This window comes from Nansenia antarctica (genome assembly GCF_963989245.1).
Source record: "Nansenia antarctica genome assembly, chromosome: 9".
In the NCBI taxonomy this organism is placed as follows: Eukaryota; Metazoa; Chordata; class Actinopteri; order Argentiniformes; family Microstomatidae; genus Nansenia; species Nansenia antarctica.
In genome coordinates this window covers 8,468,714-8,493,267 of record NC_137679.1, presented here as the reverse complement: position 1 = coordinate 8,493,267, position 24,554 = coordinate 8,468,714, and the positions used below count along the sequence as shown (strand labels likewise).

General features: G+C 43.0%; 1 protein-coding gene across 1 annotated transcript in view; it reads right to left on the bottom strand.

Annotated features, from left to right (window-relative positions):
- The window catches only part of LOC308165084 (two pore channel protein 2-like), a gene marked incomplete at both ends in the record, with an annotated part of 91,813 nt that extends 68,614 nt beyond the window's left edge, over positions 1 to 23,199 (bottom strand). The window contains 14 exons of the mRNA XM_080539182.1: positions 13,703 to 13,752; positions 13,897 to 14,025; positions 15,794 to 15,853; positions 16,710 to 16,829; positions 17,791 to 17,872; positions 18,585 to 18,694; positions 19,377 to 19,441; positions 19,824 to 19,889; positions 20,210 to 20,309; positions 20,601 to 20,673; positions 21,404 to 21,510; positions 21,649 to 21,765; positions 21,951 to 22,128; positions 23,153 to 23,199. Coding sequence (XP_080395308.1) covers positions 13,703 to 13,752; positions 13,897 to 14,025; positions 15,794 to 15,853; positions 16,710 to 16,829; positions 17,791 to 17,872; positions 18,585 to 18,694; positions 19,377 to 19,441; positions 19,824 to 19,889; positions 20,210 to 20,309; positions 20,601 to 20,673; positions 21,404 to 21,510; positions 21,649 to 21,765; positions 21,951 to 22,128; positions 23,153 to 23,199 — 1,304 coding nt within the window. The remainder of the gene's footprint in view (positions 1 to 13,702; positions 13,753 to 13,896; positions 14,026 to 15,793; positions 15,854 to 16,709; positions 16,830 to 17,790; positions 17,873 to 18,584; positions 18,695 to 19,376; positions 19,442 to 19,823; positions 19,890 to 20,209; positions 20,310 to 20,600; positions 20,674 to 21,403; positions 21,511 to 21,648; positions 21,766 to 21,950; positions 22,129 to 23,152) is intronic.
- Positions 23,200 to 24,554: the final 1,355 nt, after the last annotated feature.

Below are 24,554 nucleotides of genomic sequence, written 5' to 3'. Positions count from 1 at the left end.
TGTTTAAATCATTGTGTTACTGGTAGCTGTGTTGCTAGTAGGAGTTGTTTTGTTGTTGAGGCTGTGTGGCCTGGAAGTTAGTTTCTATTGAAAGCAATTGTGTTTGAATGCTATTGCTGCTAATTTGCACTGGGAGGACTTTCAACTTTTCCAGCTATTTATGCCTGGTCAGCTCTGACATTGTCAAATACATTTTGGACTAAGTGAGAGGAGCTATCTTTTCCCTAGCCTGAGTAAGTGAACTTCATCTTGTCTAAATCATTGTGTTATTGATAGCTATGTTGCTAGTAGTAGTTTTGTCGTTGAGGTTGTTTGCCGGGTGCCAGGAATGCCGAGTGCCATTCCTCCTCCAAGCGGAAAGCAACAGTCATAAAATGCTACTGTTTCCGCCCGGTTTCGAACCGGGGACCTTTCGCGTGTGAGGCGAACGTGATAACCACTACACTACGGAAACGCCATGCCAAAGACGAATGTGTGGTGCCAGCGGCTTTTGATCTTTGTAAGTGGTAATTGACAAAGGCACTTGGCTTGAATTAGAGCTACAAGATAAAGGAAACTCTCCCCGTCGGGGAATTGAACCCCGGTCTCCCGCGTGACAGGCGGGGATACTGACCACTATACTAACGAGGAGGTGGTATATGGGTTGTTGGTTCGATTCCCGCCCAATGCACACTTTTTGCAACAGTCCTTTGCTCACCTGGTGCTTTACATATAAGAAAATGGATGGAAAACGGTGCAGGGCACTTGAAGTAAGTAGAACGTATTTGCTGGATTGTTCCTAGGAGGAAATTCAAACTCTGCTGCCATTGGAGGAGAAGGCACTTGGCTTGAATTTGAGCTATAAGATAAAGGCACTTCTCCCCGTCGGGGAATTGAACCCCGGTCTCCCGCGTGACAGGCGGGGATACTGACCACTATACTAACGAGGAGGTGGTACAAGATTCGTGGGTTCGATTCCCGGCCAATGAACAAATACTTTTTGCACCAGTCCTTTGCTCACCTGGTGCTTTCCATATTGCAAATGGACGGAAAACAGTTTAGGGAACTTGAAGCAAGTAGAACGTATTTGCTAGATTGTTCCTAGGTGGATCTTCAAACTCTGCTCCCACTGGAGAAGGCACTAGGAGGAACTTCAGACTCTGCTCCCATTGGAGGAGAAAGCACTATGGGCAACTTCAGACTCTGCTCCCATTGAAGAAGGCACTAGGAGGAAGTTCAGACTGCTCCAATGAGTTTTCAGAAGGAGGCGAGGAAAGAGGACACAGGGAATCAAGGGTATTGACAGAAGGACTTTTGGGATGTGTCAGGGTAACAGCACAGTACCCCATGGGTGAAAGGGGAAGAAAATGTTTGCGCCCGGTCTCGAACCGGGGACCTTTCGCGTGTTAGGCGAACGTGATAACCACTACACTACGGAAACTATGAAAGCATGCTTTATACCAACTAGCTAGCTAATTCCAACGGCATGTCTCCTATAAAGCTATTCCCCTCCCCAAACTTGCTAACTTAAGTGAGAGGAGCTATCTTATCCCTAGCCTGAGAAGTGAACTTAATCTTGTTTAAATCATTGTGTTACTGGTAGCTGTGTTGCTAGTAGGAGTTGTTTTGTTGTTGAGGCTGTGTGACCTGGAAGTTAGTTTCTATTGAAAGCAATTGTGTTTGAATGCTATTGCTGCTAATTTGCACTGGGAGGACTTTCAACTTTTCCAGCTATTTATGCCTGGTCAGCTCTGACATTGTCAAATACATTTTGGACTAAGTGAGAGGAGCTATCTTTTCCCTAGCCTGAGTAAGTGAACTTCATCTTGTCTAAATCATTGTTATTGATAGCTATGTTGCTAGTAGTAGTTTTGTCGTTGAGGTTGTTTGCCGGGTGCCAGGAATGCCAAGTGCCATTCCTCCTCCAAGCGGAAAGCAACAGTCATAAAATGGTACTGTTTCCGCCCGGTTTCGAACCGGGGACCTTTCGCGTGTGAGGCGAACGTGATAACCACTACACTACGGAAACGCCATGCCAAAGACGAATGTGTGGTGCCAGCGGCTTTTGATCTTTGTAAGTGGTAATTGATAAAGGCACTTGGCTTGAATTAGAGCTACAAGATAAAGGAAACTCTCCCCGTCGGGGAATTGAACCCCGGTCTCCCGCGTGACAGGCGGGGATACTGACCACTATACTAACGAGGAGGTGGTATATGGGATGTCGGTTCGATTCCCGCCCAATGCACACTTTTTGCAACAGTCCTTTGCTCACCTGGTGCTTTACATATAAGAAAATGGATGGAAAACGGTGCAGGGCACTTGAAGTAAGTAGAACGTATTTGCTGGATTGTTCCTAGGAGGAACTTCAAACTCTGCTGCCATTGGAGGAGAAGGCACTTGGCTTGAATTTGAGCTATAAGATAAAGGCACTTCTCCCCGTCGGGGAATTGAACCCCGGTCTCCCGCGTGACAGGCGGGGATACTGACCACTATACTAACGAGGAGGTGGTACAAGATTCGTGGGTTCGAATCCCGGCCAATGAACAAATACTTTTTGCACCAGTCCTTTGCTCACCTGGTACTTTCCATATTGCAAATGGACGGAAAACAGTTTAGGGAACTTGAAGCAAGTAGAACGTATTTGCTAGATTGTTCCTAGGAGGATCTTCAAACTCTGCTCCCACTGGAGAAGGCACTAGGAGGAACTTCAGACTCTGCTCCCATTGGAGGAGAAAGCACTATGGGCAACTTCAGACTCTGCTCCCATTGAAGAAGGCACTAGGAGGAAGTTCAGACTGCTCCAATGAGTTTTCAGAAGGAGGCGAGGAAAGAGGACACAGGGAATCAAGGGTATTGACAGAAGGACTTTTGGGATGTGTCAGGGTAACAGCACTGTACCCCATGGGTGAAAGGGGAAGAAAATGTTTCCGCCCGGTCTCGAACCGGGGACCTTTCGCGTGTTAGGCGAACGTGATAACCACTACACTACGGAAACTCTGAAAGCATGCTTTATACCAACTAGCTAGCTAATTCCAACGGCATGTCTCCTGTAAAGCTATTCCCATCCCCAAACTTGCTAACTTAAGTGAGAGGAGCTATGTTATCCCTAGCCTGAGAAGTGAACTTAATCTTGTTTAAATCATTGTGTTACTGGTAGCTGTGTTGCTAGTAGGAGTTGTTTTGTTGTTGAGGCTGTGTGGCCTGGAAGTTAGTTTCTATTGAAAGCAATTGTGTTTGAATGCTATTGCTGCTAATTTGCACTGGGAGGACTTTCAACTTTTCCAGCTATTTATGCCTGGTCAGCTCTGACATTGTCAAATACATTTTGGACTAATGAGAGGAGCTATCTTTTCCCTAGCCTGAGTAAGTGAACTTCATCTTGTCTAAATCATTGTGTTATTGATAGCTACAGTATGTTGCTAGTAGTAGTTTTGTCGTTGAGGTTGTTTGCCGGGTGCCAGGAATGCCGAGTGCCATTCCTCCTCCAAGCGGAAAGCAACAGTCATAAAATGCTACTGTTTCCGCCCGGTTTCGAACCGGGGACCTTTCGCGTGTGAGGCGAACGTGATAACCACTACACTACGGAAACGCCATGCCAAAGACCAATGTGTGGTGCCAGCGGCTTTTGATCCTTGTAAGTGGTAATTGATAAAGGGACTTGGCTTGAATTAGAGCTACAAGATAAAGGAAACTCTCCCCGTCGGGGAATTGAACCCCGGTCTCCCGCGTGACAGGCGGGGATACTGACCACTATACTAACGAGGAGGTGGTATATGGGTTGTCGGTTCGATTCCCGCCCAATGCACACTTTTTGCAACAGTCCTTTGCTCACCTGGTGCTTTACATATAAGATAATGGATGGAAAACGGTGCAGGGCACTTGAAGTAAGTAGAACGTATTTGCTGGATTGTTCCTAGGAGGAACTTCAAACTCTGCTGCCATTGGAGGAGAAGGCACTTGGCTTGAATTTGAGCTATAAGAAAATGGCACTTCTCCCCGTCGGGGAATTGAACCCCGGTCTCCCGCGTGACAGGCGGGGATACTGACCACTATACTAACGAGGAGGTGGTACAAGATTCGTGGGTTCGATTCACGGCCAATGAACAAATACTTTTTGCACCAGTCCTTTGCTCACCTGGTGCTTTCCATATTGCAAATGGACGGAAAACTGTTTAGGGAACTTGAAGCAAGTAGAACGTATTTGCTAGATTGTTCCTAGGAGGATCTTCAAACTCTGCTCCCACTGGAGAAGGCACTAGGAGGAACTTCAGACTCTGCTCCCATTGGAGGAGAAAGCACTATGGGCAACTTCAGACTCTGCTCCCATTGAAGAAGGCACTAGGAGGAAGTTCAGACTGCTCCAATGAGTTTTCAGAAGGAGGCGAGGAAAGAGGACACAGGGAATCAAGTGTATTGACAGAAGGACTTTTGGGATGTGTCAGGGTAACAGCACTGTACCCCATGGGTGAAAGGGGAAGAAAATGTTTCCGCCCGGTCTCGAACCGGGGACCTTTCGCGTGTTAGGCGAACGTGATAACCACTACACTACGGAAACTCTGAAAGCATGCTTTATACCAACTAGCTAGCTAATTCCAACGGCATGTCTCCTATAAAGCTATTCCCATCCCCAAACTTGCTAACTTAAGTGAGAGGAGCTATCTTATCCCTAGCCTGAGAAGTGAACTTAATCTTGTTTAAATCATTGTGTTACTGGTAGCTGTGTTGCTAGTAGGAGTTGTTTTGTTGTTGAGGCTGTGTGGCCTGGAAGTTAGTTTCTATTGAAAGCAATTGTGTTTGAATGCTATTGCTGCTAATTTGCACTGGGAGGACTTTCAACTTTTCCAGCTATTTATGCCTGGTCAGCTCTGACATTGTCAAATACATTTTGGACTAATGAGAGGAGCTATCTTTTCCCTAGCCTGAGTAAGTGAACTTCATCTTGTCTAAATCATTGTGTTATTGATAGCTACAGTATGTTGCTAGTAGTAGTTTTGTCGTTGAGGTTGTTTGCCGGGTGCCAGGAATGCCGAGTGCCATTCCTCCTCCAAGCGGAAAGCAACAGTCATAAAATGCTACTGTTTCCGCCCGGTTTCGAACCGGGGACCTTTCGCGTGTGAGGCGAACGTGATAACCACTACACTACGGAAACGCCATGCCAAAGACCAATGTGTGGTGCCAGCGGCTTTTGATCCTTGTAAGTGGTAATTGATAAAGGGACTTGGCTTGAATTAGAGCTACAAGATAAAGGAAACTCTCCCCGTCGGGGAATTGAACCCCGGTCTCCCGCGTGACAGGCGGGGATACTGACCACTATACTAACGAGGAGGTGGTATATGGGTTGTCGGTTCGATTCCCGCCCAATGCACACTTTTTGCAACAGTCCTTTGCTCACCTGGTGCTTTACATATAAGATAATGGATGGAAAACGGTGCAGGGCACTTGAAGTAAGTAGAACGTATTTGCTGGATTGTTCCTAGGAGGAACTTCAAACTCTGCTGCCATTGGAGGAGAAGGCACTTGGCTTGAATTTGAGCTATAAGAAAATGGCACTTCTCCCCGTCGGGGAATTGAACCCCGGTCTCCCGCGTGACAGGCGGGGATACTGACCACTATACTAACGAGGAGGTGGTACAAGATTCGTGGGTTCGATTCACGGCCAATGAACAAATACTTTTTGCACCAGTCCTTTGCTCACCTGGTGCTTTCCATATTGCAAATGGACGGAAAACTGTTTAGGGAACTTGAAGCAAGTAGAACGTATTTGCTAGATTGTTCCTAGGAGGATCTTCAAACTCTGCTCCCACTGGAGAAGGCACTAGGAGGAACTTCAGACTCTGCTCCCATTGGAGGAGAAAGCACTATGGGCAACTTCAGACTCTGCTCCCATTGAAGAAGGCACTAGGAGGAAGTTCAGACTGCTCCAATGAGTTTTCAGAAGGAGGCGAGGAAAGAGGACACAGGGAATCAAGTGTATTGACAGAAGGACTTTTGGGATGTGTCAGGGTAACAGCACTGTACCCCATGGGTGAAAGGGGAAGAAAATGTTTCCGCCCGGTCTCGAACCGGGGACCTTTCGCGTGTTAGGCGAACGTGATAACCACTACACTACGGAAACTCTGAAAGCATGCTTTATACCAACTAGCTAGCTAATTCCAACGGCATGTCTCCTGTAAAGCTATTCCCATCCCCAAACTTGCTAACTTAAGTGAGAGGAGCTATGTTATCCCTAGCCTGAGAAGTGAACTTAATCTTGTTTAAATCATTGTGTTACTGGTAGCTGTGTTGCTAGTAGGAGTTGTTTTGTTGTTGAGGCTGTGTGGCCTGGAAGTTAGTTTCTATTGAAAGCAATTGTGTTTGAATGCTATTGCTGCTAATTTGCACTGGGAGGACTTTCAACTTTTCCAGCTATTTATGCCTGGTCAGCTCTGACATTGTCAAATACATTTTGGACTAATGAGAGGAGCTATCTTTTCCCTAGCCTGAGTAAGTGAACTTCATCTTGTCTAAATCATTGTGTTATTGATAGCTACAGTATGTTGCTAGTAGTAGTTTTGTCGTTGAGGTTGTTTGCCGGGTGCCAGGAATGCCGAGTGCCATTCCTCCTCCAAGCGGAAAGCAACAGTCATAAAACGTTATGTTTCCGCCCGGTTTCGAACCGGGGACCTTTCGCGTGTGAGGCGAACGTGATAACCACTACACTACGGAAACGCCATGCCAAAGACCAATGTGTGGTGCCAGCGGCTTTTGATCCTTGTAAGTGGTAATTGATAAAGGCACTTGGCTTGAATTAGAGCTACAAGATAAAGGAAACTCTCCCCGTCGGGGAATTGAACCCCGGTCTCCCCCGTGACAGGCGGGGATACTGACCACTATACTAACGAGGAGGTGGTATATGGGTTGTCGGTTCGATTCCCGCCCAATGCACACTTTTTGCAACAGTCCTTTGCTCACCTTGTGCTTTACATATAAGATAATGGATGGAAAACGGTGCAGGGCACTTGAAGTAAGTAGAACGTATTTGCTGGATTGTTCCTAGGAGGAACTTCAAACTCTGCTGCCATTGGAGGAGAAGGCACTTGGCTTGAATTTGAGCTATAAGAAAATGGCACTTCTCCCCGTCGGGGAATTGAACCCCGGTCTCCCGCGTGACAGGCGGGGATACTGACCACTATACTAACGAGGAGGTGGTACACTATTCGTGGGTTCGATTCCCGGCCAATGAACAAATACTTTTTGCACCAGTCCTTTGCTCACCCACTTTGATTGACTATCGATCTCGGCCACCACCATCAAACACTGATTATCAAATATTATGTGACCTTCAAGGTTAAAGTTGAAGGAACATAAACACCAAACATGGAGCCAATAAGTCATGACTCATTGTGTCAGAAAAAGGGCTCCTAAGCGACATTGTAGACTACAAAACTTATCATAGGCCACAGATAGAGCTTTCCCATGTAGATTTGTTTAAAAATGTTCCGATGTATTATTATAAGATGTGTTCTTGACTACCACAAGAGGGCAGCAGAGTTCTAAACAACAGACATGCCACATCACTACCTTTAGAGGTCCACAGATGTGGAAGAGGGGGGTTTAAATGCTGTTTAAATACTGTACTGGACAGGCTCGTTGGTCTAGGGGTATGATTCTCGCTTAGGGTGCGAGAGGTCCCGGGTTCAAATCCCGGACGAGCCCTCCTTTTGAGCACTGCTGTATAAGTATAGTTGGGAAATAACTGACTTACTACTGCGTTTGAAGTTGATACAGCCTATTCAACATATCACTAGCTCAGCTGTAAGCTAGTTGAGCTACAAAATATGAAATCTGTATTTTTCCATTTTATTGATCAAGGTCCTTGCCTTATATACAAATATAATTTTAAAAATCGACTGTATATAAGTTACTAGTTCATATGTTTACATGTTTATAAAAAGTACACAGTTACATGCTAACTCCCCCCTGTCCATATACCCCCCTGTGAATAGGCCATATAGTGTTTATAAGAATATACGTTTACATAATAGATACATTCTCAGATTCTTACCGATCACTTTATATCCCCGCTATTTATGTCTATTTATGTCTCATTCTTGTTTTTCAATATCTAGGACTGTGTTTGATTGTTAGCACCTAGGGCTTGCATTTAAATGTTGTTGTACCTGTTACAATGACAATAAAGATCATTCATTCATTCATTCATTCATTCATTCATTCATTCATAATCTCACGGCAATGGCTCGTGCTGAAGAAATAAGTTCCCTGAAATAGTTGCTCATGCCTGGTGAAAATAATAACTCAAAAATGATGGAGCCATGTGTTTGCCTCATTCACCCATGCTTTGTGCTGGCCCAATCACAAAATGGTGCATTAACCATTAATAATAAGTCAGCATATTCTTTATTGTCTTCCACAATGAAATCAGGGAGGGGACTAAGGATCAGTCTCTGTCTGTTTGTATGTAAATGGTCTGCACTTGCGTAGCACCTTATTCCAAATCGCTTTACAATGGCCTCTGATTCACACACCATGCAAGGCACCAGCCCGCTCATTGAGATATTTGGGACAGTGTCTTGCCCAAGGGCACGTCGACAGCTGGGGATCGAACCACCAGAGAGCACAACTGGCTCGTTGGTCTAGGGGTATGATTCTCGCTTAGGGTGCGAGAGGTCCCGGGTTCAAATCCCGGACGAGCCCTCCTTTAGAGAATTGAAAGTATATTGGGAATATATTGGGAATATTAGAGAACTGAAAGTATATTGGGAAATGATTACAAAGCATGTGGTCATCAAGGTTAAAGTCTGCTCCATACCATAAACCTTCATAGACCACTGACAGAACTTCTCCCTGTAGTTTAGTACTTTAGTGCTGTCAGTCGATAAACAAAAATGTGTTGATTCATCTTTTCCTATTAGTTAGTAGTGAACACTCAATTACCCTTTGCACTACTGCTGTTTATAAATACTACCTTTGTACAAACATATTTTTGCACATTGCACATACCTTTGATATAGCCACTATGTATACATTTGTACATACCCTACTGTACATAGCTACCATAACTGTATATACCTCTAACTACCGTACTTGCCATACTGTACCTATCTCTATATCTCTATCACTGTTGTGTTTTTATATCATGTTTTACGTATCACTATTTGCACTTCTGGTTAGATGCTAAACTGTGTTTCTTTGTCTGGTACTTGTGCTCTGCAATGACAATAAAGTAGAATCTAATCTAATCTAATTAATCTACAGATTAATCTGATGTGTAAATGTCTTGCAGTTTTTTTTTGCCTTCTTTTTTAGCTGGCAATTTAAGTGGTCCAAACATTTCTAGACAAGAAACCCCAAAGGAGTGATAGGGTACTTTAGAAGTTAACAATGAATTGACGGTCTCCAAATACAAGGTGTGAATTGCCATTCCCAATCCCATAGATGAAAACATAGGGGTACTAATAGCTTGAACCAAGTTTCCTTTACTTGGCTACATGACATCCACTCTAGCTTTAACTTCTTCTTGTTGGTCTGATATGTAGAAATGTTAATCATTATTTTCTAAAATAAGTAAATTAACTAAAGCAATAGTTGATTCATCTGTTCACCCCTTACATATAAAACATGATTTGAGCGTACCACGTCCACCACTAGAGGGCAGTCTAATAGCAGAAGAGCTCTGAGCAGAGACATGCCACGTCACTAAGCTAACACTGTCGGTTCAAACACAGCCCTGATGGAAGGAGGAGGAGGAGGAGGAGGAGGAGGAGGTTTTAAAGACTGAGTTGTGAGCACACAGTCAGGCTCGTTGGTCTAGGGGTATGATTCTCGCTTTGGGTGCGAGAGGTCCCGGGTTCAAATCCCGGACGAGCCCTAGTTTTAATCAGTCTATCTATTTTGGTGAATAATTGCTATTTCTGTGAAATGTTGATGGAGCTAACACCTGTGTGGCTAGCCTTGTAAAGATGGACACAGCTTACCATGTAACTCAGTACACTAGTTAACACTGATACAGCTTAGCATGTAACTCAGTACACTAGTTAACACTGACACAGCTTAGCATGTATGTCAGTACACTAGTTAACACTGACACAGCTTAGCATGTAACTCAGTACACTAGTTAACACTGACACAGCTTAGCATGTAACTCAGTACACTAGTTAACACTGATACAGCTTAGCATGTAACTCAGTACACTAGTTAACACTGATACAGCTTAGCATGTAACTCAGTACACTAGTTAACACTGACACAGCTTAGCATGTAACTCAGTACACTAGTTAACACTGACACAGCTTAGCATGTAACTCAGTACACTAGTTAACACTGATACAGCTTAGCATGTAACTCAGTACACTAGTTAACACTGACACAGCTTAGCATGTAACTCAGTACACTAGTTAACACTGACACAGCTTAGCATGTAACTCAGTACACTACTAGTTAACACTGACACAACTTAGCATGTACAGCTACATTGAGAAGGCAGCTATATTGACAAGGCAGCTACATTGACAAGGCAGCTATATTGACATGGCAGCTACATTGACATGGCAGCTACATTGACAAGGCAGCTACATTGACAAGGCTAGTTAACACTGATACAGCTAAGCGTGTATGTCAGTACACTAGTTAACACTGACACAACTTAGCATGTACAGCTATATTGACACGGCAGCTTCATTGACACGTCAGCTATATTGACACGGCAGCTTCATTGACACGTCAGCTATATTGACACGGCAGCTATATTGACAAGGCAGCTACATTGACAAGGCTAGTTAGCACTGATACAGCTTAGCATGTAACTCAGTACACTAGTTAACACTGACACAGCTTAGCATGTAACTCAGTACACTAGTTAACACTGACACAGCTTAGCATGTAACTCAGTACACTAGTTAACACTGATACAGCTTAGCATGTATGTCAGTACACTACTAGTTAACACTGACACAGCTTAGCATGTAACTCAGTACACTAGTTAACACTGACACAGCTTAGCATGTAACTCAGTACACTAGTTAACACTGACACAGCTTAGCATGTATGCCAGTACACTAGTTAACACTGACACAGCTTAGCATGTAACTCAGTACACTAGTTAACACTGACACAGCTTAGCATGTAACTCAGTACACTAGTTAACACTGACACAGCTTAGCATGTAACTCAGTACACTAGTTAACACTGATACAGCTTAGCATGTAACTCAGTACACTAGTTAACACTGACACAGCTTAGCATGTAACTCAGTACACTAGTTAACACTGATACAGCTTAGCATGTATGTCAGTACACTAGTTAACACTGACACAGCTTAGCATGTATGTCAGTACACTAGTTAACACTGACACAGCTTAGCATGTATGTCAGTACACTAGTTAACACTGACACAGCTTAGCATGTAACTCAGTACACTAGTTAACACTGATACAGCTTAGCATGTAACTCAGTACACTAGTTAACACTGACACAACTTAGCATGTACAGCTACATTGACAAGGCAGCTACATTGACAAGGCAGCTACATTGACAAGGCTAGTTAACACTGATACAGCTTAGCATGTATGTCAGTACACTAGTTAACACTGACACAACTTAGCATGTACAGCTATATTGACAAGGCAGCTTCATTGACACGTCAGCTATATTGACAAGGCAGCTATATTGACAAGGCAGCTACATTGACAAGGCAGCATACATTGACAAGGCAGCTACATTGACAAGGCAGCATACATTGACAAGGCAGCTACATTGACAAGGCAGCATACATTGACAAGGCAGCTACATTGACAAGGCAGCTACATTGACATTGCAGCATACATTGACACGGAATGTTTTTTTATTACTTTTTTTTTCTTGACCTGTCAAGTGCTCTGGGTATGCGATAGAGGTGCTATACAAATAAAATGCGTTGTTATTATTTTCTTTCTTCTTTTTTTTGTGTTTGAGACTACTACCAGAGGGCAGTTAAAGTAAAAGAAAGACATGCCACATCACTGCCTTTTAGATTGTCACACACAGATGTGGCAAAGGAGATTCTGGGTTTTTGTGCTGCAAACAGGCTTGTTGGTCTAGGGGTATGATTCTCGCTAAGGGTGCTAGAGGTCCCGGGTTCAAAACCCGGACGAGCCCTCCTTTTGAGCACTGCTGCATAAGTATAGTGGGAAATAATTGCAATGCTACTGCCTGTGAAGTTGGTAACCCCCCAAACTCCAGCCCGCTCCTCCACCTCGGTTGGCTGACTGGCCCCACCACCTCTGCACAGCAGTCGTGCTGCCCGATCACGTCTCTTCACAACTCTGGCTCCCCGCTGGTGGAATGAGCTCCCCACGGCTGTCAGAACGGCAGAGTCACTACCCATCTTCCGTCGTAGACTGAAGACCCACCTCTTCAGGTTACACCTTAACTGCTCCTCCTGAGACATCTTCTGACCCTCACCACTACGTCTCCTAAAGACGTCCGCTTTCCCCTCTACTGTGTCCCTAAGAACCTCTATCGCCCCCTTTGTACTGCTTCTCTGTTCCTCCCGTATAATTTTTTTTATTAATTAATTAATTTTAAAAAAAAAGTGTTAGAAAAAGGTGGTAGAAGAAGGTTTCTCCTTCTATCAGTGGCCCCGAGCCTAAGCTAGATTACTCTTCCTGCCACGAATGGTGGACTGATGATTCACATGCTTAGCATTCAAATGTATTGATTGTAAGTCGCTTTGGAATAAGGCGTCTGCTAAATGCCAAAAATGTAAAAATGTAAACACAGCCTATTCAACAGACATCATGATAATGGATCATAGATGGGATTCTGACAGTCAGAAAACGGCCTATTCAAGCTACCACATGTCTACTATTACTATATATAACCAGGACTCACAGGTAGGCCTAACTGACGTCTGCTCCATAAACCTTATCATAGACCACAACTGAACAACTGACAGAACTTCATGTAGTTTTGTATTCAGATATAAAACACTATTTAAGAGTACCACTAGGGGGCAGTGTAATAGCAGAAGAGCTCTGAGCAGACCTGCCACATCACTAACTCTGTTGGTTCAAAAACAGGCCTGGTGGGACAGAGAGGAGGGTTTAAAAGCAGGGTTTCTAGAACTTAAGACAGGCTCGTTGGTCTAGGGGTATGATTCTCGCTTAGGGTGCGAGAGGTCCCGGGTTCAAATCCCGGACGAGCCCTTTATTTAGGGTAATAAAATGTATATTATGGTTAATGTGCAAACTTGTACTATGAGGATTGATGGCTGGGTGGAAAGGCTCCTTTGTAGTAACAGCGTTGCTTTATAGTGACAGGGCTGCAGGGTTCTGTTTGCATCGGTATTACTAACAGTGTTTTCTCATGCATTGTTGTGTCAAGGAAGTGGTTCAGGGATAGGGTATTTAGGGTTATAGCTGGCCACTGATAGGTCATTAGTCATGGCTGTTACAAGTACCTGAGTCAGGGTTCCCACACCTTCTGAAACATCAAATTCAAGCACCTTTCAAGCACCTTTCAAGGGCTTTCAAGACTTTCAAGAAAAGTAAAAAATAAAAAAAAGAGAGAGAGGGGAATTCAAGCACTTTCAATTACACTTTCAATGACCCATATCTATTTTCAAAAACTTTTAAGACCTTGATTTTTTTTTCTCAAATTCACAAACTTTCAAGGATTTCAAGGACCCGTGGGAACCCTGCTTAGTGTAAAGTCAAAGACAAGACACGATAAAGTGAAATAATCTTACCACTTTGAAAATGGTAGCCGGTAGGTGGCAAACACGGATATCTGTAGACCCTTTGGTAAAACAGAAACAACAGAATATCAGGTATAGAAATAAGAATATAGTATACAAATAAGATCTTTATCACTTATTTGAAAAAGTCCGTTTTTAATATTGTCCCAAATCAATACCATTACAGTTCAGTAGGGTGCACCTACCAGCAGAAGAACCGTGAGAGAACCATCAAAGACGTTACTCCCATACGAAAGATATCCTCTGCAACCAAATGCTGTAATCTTCAGCCCCATCTCCAGCAGGTAGTAGATTATGAAGAAACAGTTGATTGTCTGAAACACAGAGGAGAGTAAAAGACCCTCACCAGCCATACCTCAATGTACTAGTAAGGTATTTGAGGGATCAGTGGGTGGCATTAACTACTGTACTTGCTGTACATTCAATTTCTAAACTGTACCAATATGGTGTTGAACATGGAAAGATAATGGTCATTTCAGATCTGTTATGTAGGACTAGATGTTGATATCCCTCGATACATACATACTTAAGGCACCGATGAGACTCTGTGGTGTTCAAATGAGCGATGGCATCCTTTGGGTTGTCAAGTGGGCGCCCTCCTTCATGAATGTTTCGCTGATAAGCCCACGACACCTCCAGAGGGTTCAGCAGTGAATCCCAGCGTCCCAGGTTCACTCCCTAGATGCGATCAGCTCATTTGAACGCCCGGGTCGAGTCCTTTCTCTTCATCCACAGCCACTGGCTCCCCTTTTCAGCAGCCCTGGAGAGGTCCTTGATTGCCTGCCGGTGGGTCTTCCCTCGCACTCCCATCTCCCTGAGTAGCCTGGATGTTGAGGTGGCTACGAACCCTCTGCAGCCTACTTCCACTGGGCGTACCTTCGCTGTCCAGCCTTGTTGTTGGGCATCTGCTGCGAGTTCAGTGTACCTCAGCCTCTTCCGCTCGTAGGCCTCCTCCACTGCACCCTCCCAGGGCACAGTGAGCTCGATGATGTAAACGAGCTTGAGCGAGGCTGACCACAGCACAAGGTCTGGTCGCAGGTTGGTGGCTGCGATCTCAGCTGGGAAGCAGAGTTTCTTGTCCAAGTCTGCCAGCAGCTTCCAGTCCCGTGCTCTGCCCAGCTGCCCAGTGTCTGGTCTTATGGTGGTGAGGCTGGCTTGACCCTCGCCCTCCCGAACAAATGGTGCTGGCTGCCACCGGGATGATGGGGGAGGAAGGGCGTTCACACTTGTCCGTTGACTTTCCAGCACTGCTGCAAGACACCTTAGCACCTGGTCGTGCCGCCAGGTGTAACGGCCTTGGGTGAGGCTGGTCTTGCATCCCACTAAGATGTGCTTCAGTGTTGCTGGACTTTGACATAGAGGGCACGTGGGGTCTTCGCCATACCACTGGCTTAGGTTTGCAGGAGAAGGCAGGACATCGTAGGCAGCCCTGATGGTGAAGCTCGCTCTGAATGCCTCCATCTCCCACAGATCTTTCCAGGAGATCTTCCTCTTTTCCACTCCTTCCCATGCCATCCACTGCCCTTGCTTTGCCTGCGCCACAGCTATGTTCACTGTGACTTTACATTTGGACTTAATTGACCAAAATAATATCTTGGTCGTATAATTTTTTCTGAAACCTTCTGAAACATCAAATTCAAGCACCTTTCAAGGACTTTCAAGACTCAATTGACTCAAATTCAAGGACCCAACACAGCATAGTTTGAGACAGATCTCGATGAGAATTTATATAATAGGAACTATCCGCTCACAGACAACAATTAAAAAGAGAGGCTTGAATGTGTGAACACTAAACGGTCTCTTGCCTTCTCTACCACAGCACAGCAAAACAATATATTGTGAAATATGTGTAAAGATAAGCAATACAGAGATTATTACTTGTTTACTTATTTACTTGTTGACGAGCTAAGTAAAACATTTTTGAAGATAGAGAAAGAGAGAGAGAGAGAGAGAGAGAGAGAGAGAGGAGAATTCAAGCACTTTCAATGACCCATGTCGATTTTCCAAAACCTTGATTTTTTTTTCTCAAATTCACAAACTTTCAAGGATTTCAAGGACCCGTGGGAACCCTGCATTGATTACCTCTAAATAGTAGTCGTCCCTCTCAGACAGCATCTTCTCAGCATCCTTCACCAGGATTATCTGGGCGACAATAAAGTTGTGTTAAAATATAACATCTAAACAACGTGATGTCATAATGTCTAACATCAGGAGCGAGATTATTCAGACATCTATATCTCACTCACTCGCACTCACTTATCTCTTAGTCACAGTTCCTACAAACAGCCATTAGATGGCAGTGTTGGAGCAGTTTCACTGACAATGCGGCAGCTTGACCTAAGGAATGTGAAACACGTGGCAGCGGGGGAGAAATCTAAGCTCTAGGTTTTTCCCCCCTTAGCAGAGGCTCGTTGGTCTAGGGGTATGATTCTCGCTTAGGGTGCGAGAGGTCCCGGGTTCAAATCCCGGACGAGCCCACCTTTTGTAGTAGGGGGGAGTAACATTTCAATCAGTATGATTGAGTATGTGTCTAGTAGACACTGTCTACCATGCATAAATGTGTTAACAGTACATGGACACCAAAGCATAGTGAGTGTATTCACATAAGTACCTCTATTTCTACAGTTGGAATGTAGAAAAAACAACAAAAACATTCACACATTGTAGCACATTTTTAAGTATTGTGTTTTTTTTCCGTATACTAGACTCATAAGGAGGTACTAAAGAAGAAGAAGAAGAAGAATCATCATAATAATAACAATAATACATTAGACTTATATAGCGCTTTTCTAGACACTCAAAGACGCTTTAGGTCTTATGAGGAGAGGGCTACAATAGGGAACAGTGTTGCCAGATGGGATTGTTTTCCAGCCTAATCACAGTCTAAAAACCGCCCAGTGTGATCATAAGTAGCCCAATTGGGCTGGAATAGTAGCCCAATCTGGCAACACTGATAGGGAACCAACCAGTCACTGAGTCACTTTACTGATGAACTTACACAGATACAGAGAAGGTTGGCCAGGGCCACCACATTCCCCACCACAGTGACATAACGTTGGCAGAAGACCAACTGGACCCTCCGCAGTATCCTCGAGGAGTACTCAGGCAACGGCGGATGCTACAATAGAAAACCAAAACTAAATACAGTGTGGAGCTGGCTGCTACTCTGCGCCGCAAGATGCCGCATGTTACTAACAATGGATATATCTATTTAAACATGGATAAAATAGACCATGCTTCAAAAGCTTCAAAATGCTTCTGCTAAATGGTTAAAATGTAGATGTAAAAAGAAAAGGCTTTTTTGGTCAAACTGTCAGTGTTCCCTGGGCATACAGGTTTCTCCCAAACTGATTTCTGCAACTATTTAACACTGACAGATATCAGGTGTGAGCAATTGGTGGGTGTAGCCTACACACCTGCCCCCACTCAACATCGTGAGACAATAACTGACTGACCATACAAACTGTAGGAAATGAGTTGGTAGTACAAATACATGAAATATATGAAAATATATGAAATATGGTAAATGGACACATTTGGGCCCAGATAAATCCATATAATTTGCATCAACTTATTAAGATCTAGAGGGGGAAATTCTGAGTTTGTGTAAAGATGTTGGTTTTATCCTCTGTATATAAGTATAGAAGTTCACATAATAGACACATTCTCAGATGCCTACCGAACACTTATCCCCTATTTATATCCCCCCTATTTATGTCTATTTATGTCTCATTCTTGTTTTTTTTGGTGTTTGTTTGTTAGCACTTAGGGTTTGCATTTAAATGTTGTTGTACCTGTTACAATGACAATAAAGATCATTCATTCATTCATTATTTTTTTTACAAAAACTGCTTAAAACATTTGTTTTAGACGACCTCTTTGATTCTGTCCTTGTCCAGTTCATCAAATAACCTCTGGAAGGCCTCCCTAGGAATGAAGCCGCTGATCGACCGGCGGGCTTTCTGAGGGGATGAAACAAGTTTGATATGCTGCAGTACACTGTTGTTTTTAGTCAGACCACAGGCATGATATTTGACAACAAAAACACTAATCATGTGACCTGGTTGTGTGTGTCTCACCTGTATGATGGTTCTTCTGTAGTAGCCAATCATCTGTACTCTCCTCATCACCTTCAGGACTGACTTCAGCAGAATGCACTCCCTAGAGGGGAAGACATGCACTATATTTATATATACAGGGTTCCCACACCTTCTGAAACATCAAATTCAAGCACCTTTCAAGGACTTTCAAGACACAATTCCCTCATATTCAAGGACCCAACACGGCATCGTTTGAGACCGATCTAGATGAGTATTTATATAATAGGAACTATCCGCTCACAGACAACAATTAAAAAGAGAGGCTTGAATGTGTGAACACTAGATAGTCTCTTGCCTTCTCTACCACAGCACAGCAAAACAATATATTGTGAAATATGTGTTAAGTTAAGTACAATACAGAGAGAGAGGGGGGGAAATTCAAGCACTTTCAATGACCCATGTTCTATTTTCATCTATTTTCCTTGATTTTTTCTTTCTCAAATTCACAAACTTTCAAGGATTTCAAGGACCCGTGGGAACCCTGATTTACATACATATATACAGTATATGCATACATATCCTTTACATCCAATATCCATACAGTACATCCAGTATGCAAAACGTTAACCTCTACAGCCTAATAATCACTACTGTGGCACCTTCTATACCTTCTATAGAAGAACATTTGAGAGTTCACAAAGCAGAATCTGAACATAATACAACTGGATTTCAGTGCACGGTGTCAACCTCTATGAAAATACAGTGCATTTACAAGACCCTGCTTTGAGGGTTAAATAGACATGTTAAAACAATAACTCTGAATCTTCACTTACACTACTTCCTCCTCAGGGAAGACACACTCCTGGATCATCTGACAGTGCAGCAGCTCGAAGGCTGCTCTGATACCCATCCGCCTCCTCAGGATGGACGTCTGGATCGACATCTGCAGAATAATAATAATAATAATAATAATAATAATAATAATACATTAGACTTATATAGCTTTTCTAGACACTCAAAGATGCTTTACAAACTGAAAAGATAGAGTAGTAAAATAAAACAAAGAAACAAAAAAAAATATATAAAAGAAAGTATAGGGGTCTAATTCGTTTTTAGATTACTAAATCGAAATCGAAGTGTCTTTGTCGGACAATCTACTCTGTATACTGCAAGTATATCTAGATTTCGTGTGGAGAAGCGGCGAAAACAAGCAATGCCAGCGTCCTCTCTCGACTGGCTTTTTTTTTTTTTTTTTAAGTATCCTCTGAACTAGTGACCGACTCACCACCAAGTAATAATAATAATAATAATAATAATACATTAGACTTATATAGCGCTTTTCTAGACACTCAAAGACGCTTTACAAACTGAAAAGATTGAGTAGTAATACTAAAAAGAAACGAACGGTAAATAAAAGAAAGTATAGAGGCCTAATTGAGGTAGTGCTGGGGACAAATGGGAAGGGGAGGGGGAGGAGGTTAACTGGTGAAGGCGAGCTTGAAGAGGTGGGTTTTGTTGGGAGGGTGTTGGCCTGTCTGATGTGGTTGGGGAGGGCGTTCCAGAGGGACGGGGCTGCGGCTGAAAAGGCCCTATCACCCCAGGTCCGGAGCTTGTGACCCACTCACCACCAAGTATCCTCGGAACTGGTTGTATATGACGGCAGTCAACAGGTTCATCAGCAGGTAGGTTCCTGTATTAGTGACAAGATAATGAAGCGGTTATAGAACATACAAATACAAATGAAACATTGACTCAACAATGGTTCTGTTTATAATGAATCAAATCATAATATGTGTGCCGCACACTTACAATCAAATCAAACGAAAGGGGCCGTTTCCAGAAAGCATTGTAAGTACGTAGTACTTAATTTCTCCCATCAACCGAGCCGCCGCAATTGTAAATCCAATGCTTGCAGCTCAATGTTTTGTGTGAACAAAGACATTTTATTACAGTATATGAAGAACTTTGTTGGTCCAAATGATCGAGGGGAGAAGTTGACCTGGATCGTCAAGAGAGAGAAAGTACTACTACTAACTAGCAACGCTTTGAGGAAACATGCGCCATGGTCTTACCAAAGCCACTGAAGAGAATGAAGAAGGCCGAGAAGCCTCTGTTTAGGGAGTACGCTGGGGTCATCACTTCACAGCACAGAGGAAAAGCACGGTTTAGAATGAAACGGTCTTCCATTCTGACTATGTATAGAACTGACTTAGGTTCTAGCTCTAGCCTTGAACCACAACTTCATTGTTGTTTACTTGCAGTCAATGTAGAGACCTAAAATGGCGGTAAGTAAACTGCAATGACTGGAGATAGGTGTGTCAATTTTAAATGAGAATGTCTCAATAAACAGCGATAAAAATACGAGTCGAAGTAAACCACCATAACTGTGAATAAACGGATGGAGTTGTGCTACAGATCTCGGCCCTGAGTATGTACTGTGCTATAACTACAGTATTACCATCAGGGTTGTTTGCTGTGGTGAGAAGCACCAATAATGATGTCAGAGACTGCGGGAGGTTTCTGAAGTAGGACTCCCATTCCTTGTTCTTCTCTGGATCCTAGATCAGATCAGAAGACAGCTGCAACTAATATGGAAATATTTACATTTGAACAGTTTGAGCCAACTGCCATTTATGTATTTGCTCCAAAAAGATATGAAAACACTTTTAAAACATATGTTAAGACAATTGTCACTCAATACAATATCATGGCTGTGTTATTGATAGACAGATAGGCCTCTGGGTGATGTTATTATTATTATTATTGTTATTATTGTTATTATTGTTATTATTATTATTATTATTGTTATTATTATTGTTGTTATTGTTATTATTATTATTATGGTGTACCTCTCCCTTTGCAAACAGCAGCATGCCAAACATGGTGAAGAGACCCAGATGGAGAACCACTAGTAGTATTACACTGGAGGGAGAGAGAGAAAATCAACCCTATTCACTGGGCACTAACACATGGCACTGCAGCACTCACTTGTTTTACTACTGTATTGGCTGTAAAACATTACTACAAATGTGTATTAAGTGTGTAAACACTAAACACTAAAGGGTGGTATAGATATCATTGCATGTATCACATAATCATCATCACTTGACTATAGCTTTTGAGATGTACTGTACTGTAAACTGTCCATGTCAGGGTTCCCACACCTTCTGAAACATCAAATTCAAGCACCTTTCAAGCACCTTTCAAGCACCTTTCAAGGACTTTCAAGACTCAAATCCCTCAAATTCAAGGACCCAACACAGCATAGTTTGAGACAGATCTAGATGAGAATTTATACAATAAAACAGAGAGGCTTGAATGTGTGAACACTAGATGGTCTCTTGCCTTCTCTACCACAGCACAGCAAAATTATATATTGTGAAATATGTGTAAAGTTAAGCAATACAGAGACTTATTTACTAGTTGACGAGCTAAGAAAAAGCATTTTTTTAGAGAGAGAGAGGGGGGAATTCAAGCACTTTCAATGACCCATGTCTATTTTCAAAAACTTTTAAGACCTTAATTTCTTTCTTTCTTTCAAGTATTTCAAGGACCCGTGGGAACCCTGCCATGTGCTGTAGGTGTGTGGCCCTGTCTTACAAAATGTAACAAACAAAATGTGACAAAGTGTGATAGAATCAACTGTTGCTACCTTGCGATCTCTGGTAGCGTTCTTTTGATGCATTTCAAGGTTTTCTTCATCAGAGACGAATTTTGAAGGAGGAAGAAGGGCCGAAGAAGTTTTCTGATTCTTAAATTCTACGGTATAAACAATGCAGAATATAAGGACCCAAAAAACAAAATACATTTTTATATCCTGAAACACAAACCCCAATGACATGATCAATTGTAAAGAGTACAATATGCCAAACATAGGAGAGAAGAGATGTTTCTTACCCCTTCACAAGTCATACTCAGGGATAAGGTCCAATCAATGACGGACACTGAGATGACGACCATGTAGCCAATCAGCCACTTGCATTTCATAAACTCCTCCCGACCGACCAAGTAAAACTACAAATAAAGTCAACATGAATCACTATAACAAATAGGCTACAGATCCGTAACCCATGGAAACGTCTTGTGTCATAACCACTCTGATTAACTTGAGACATTGTATTAGCATAGTATTACAAATGATCAGCAGCTATCTAATGACAACATTTGTGTTTAACTTGGAACACAATTTGGGTCTATACCTTAGTAATAAGGTCAAGGGCAAAGACGAACAGACAGATGATCTCTACGCCCTCCGTCAAGCCACACGGGGGCTCCCAGACCTTCTGTTTGTACCGCAGGTCAGAGGTCACAGAGAAGGAGGAGGGCCTCTCGACGAAGGCCAGAGCCAAGATGACAGTGATGACCACATTCAACCCCCTGTGAAAACACAAATGAATACAGTCACACTGTACATTATAGCGGTAACATAACTGTGAGTACGGTGTATAAGTAAATACTTATGGTTATATATGTACTGGTCGTACTTAGGGCTATGTTTAAGGTTATGCTTGAAAACAGTAATTTACGCAACTCTGTAAGGCTCCCCTGTAAGGCTCCCCTGTAAGGCTCCCCTGTAAGGCTCCCCTGTAACACTCCTCTGTGATTTAGTGCAGACACACAGGAGCATTGCAGATTGTGCACATTACTCTTTTCATTCAATTGTTTTTTCTGTCTAGCACCTGATCATTGGATGTGCATTTTTGGGGGGGGGAGCAGCCCCACTCTTATATTTTATAAGTGTATTGGATAGAGACAGTGGAGAGATATAGGAAAGTAAGGAGAAGAAGGCATGTCAGCAGGGCATTGGCCGGATTCAAACCCATGCCGACGGATGTGCGTATTTTAAGGATAATTTCACAGTAATAGGTAGCGCTGTGGGGGAGATATAAACAGTCTGTTAGAGGCCTAAACCAACACGGTGGACCAATGAACACTGACGGAGTTAATTGTGCCCCTTTACCATTGCCAGACCCTGGAGTAGTACCAGCGGTACAATCGAATTGATCTTGAATCCATACGGTGGTTGATAGATCGATACTACAGGAAAAAAACATAAGGAATTAGCTCAGATGAGTTGACAAACAAGATAATGCACACATTTTCTGACAAAACTAAAATCCTGCGTTCCAAACGTAGCAAAAATGTTGGAAGATGACAAAGTGAACCATACATGTATGGCATCTTCTATGAGCACAACTGCTTGTTGAATGTACAGCTCCTCATCTACGTGACGGGGAATAGAAGTTAGCGTTCAATGACAGAATGTTTTAAGATGACAACACAAAAGCACCATGGGGTTCAATTGAGGTTGGGGGGGGGGGGGTGCAAGACAGGAAGGGTTTCAGAGGGCACTGAGTTACCGTGTTCCTCTGTCACCCAGCTAGAAAGCCTCGCTCTTGACCCTCCAGGTTTGCCTCCAGCGAGCAGGGGGAAACTCTCTTCATCCATCATCAAATAGGGGCTACCTGTTGACATACCATGACGTTAGAATTATAAGGTTCTATCTCCATTTTTGTCAAAATTGAGTTTTTTACATAATCTGATCCATGTTTATTAATGCCTGTGTGGTGTTATTTTTAAAATGTTGACATTTTTTAGTTAGTAATTCATAAAATACAAAGGTTCCATCTCACAAAACATAATGGAATGTAAAAACTTCGACGCTCAATATCTCTGAACTGCCCTAAACGGAGATAGAACCTTAGAATTCTAAGCTCACGATACAGTAAATCACCTGGATGACTGAAACTATAACTGACATAGTAAACAGTAGGTTACTTTCTGCACTCAAGTCTTGAAAGTCAACTCTAACCATGCAAACATTATTACAGAAAAAAAGTATCTCAATCACTTGTCATAGGCCTATTGTGATCTGAAAATAAATGTTTATCCCAGAAATCAAGTCGACAGGGTCTTAATGATCATCTGGATTTGATTTCATCCGCAAGTTGTCGATTGTTAACCGAAATGACAACAATCGTGGTCAGGCCTAAAGCCTCGTTTATACTTCTGCGTAGGCCCGGAGACTCGGGAGCTATGAGCTCTTGACTTCTATCTCGTCTATGAATAGAGTATATTCCTACCTTAGAGTGGATTCATCTCGACGAAGTTATCCTCGCGGGTGAAACATAGAAACATTCGGGGGGTTTTCTGTTGAGAAATGTAAGTAGTTACAGTAGCGACAGCGACTTCCTCACCGACAGTGCGGAGAGGCTACTCGTGAGACCCCTCGCGCAGCACGTGTGCAATTAATGCAGGTATTTCACATAGGCATATAGTTGTAGGGCTACTGTGAAAGCATTGGGCATTATAGCACTAGTCTACGACAGTGACTTACTTGACTTATGCCGTTGAATCTCTTGCAGAGCAAAGGCCATCAACGACTCTTCTCCATCCATCACGGCTCTGGGCTTTCTTTTCCACCTCTCCCCAGCTGGTACCCTGCCTCTTCAACTCCGCCTCAGAGTCCCGCCTCCAGCTGTTTCTGGGCCTTCCTCCTGTTTACGACAGTGCACCTCTTTAATGTCCCACCTGTCTTGTGTTCACTGGGAACATAAGCAGTTATGGAACTTAGTAGGAATTAGAAGGGTAAAAAGAGAACTGATAAAATATGCGCGGGGGCCAGTCGAGTATTCCCGTGACGGAAATGTGACCTTTTATTGACCCTATCTCGCCGTCTTTTCAGCCGTGGGTTCGAATCCACCTGAGGACAATACTGTCCAAAAAAATATTTTCTTTTTTTTTAAGTCTTAATCAATTAAATGTTTAATGTAACACAACATGTTTTGATGATTTATAATTCA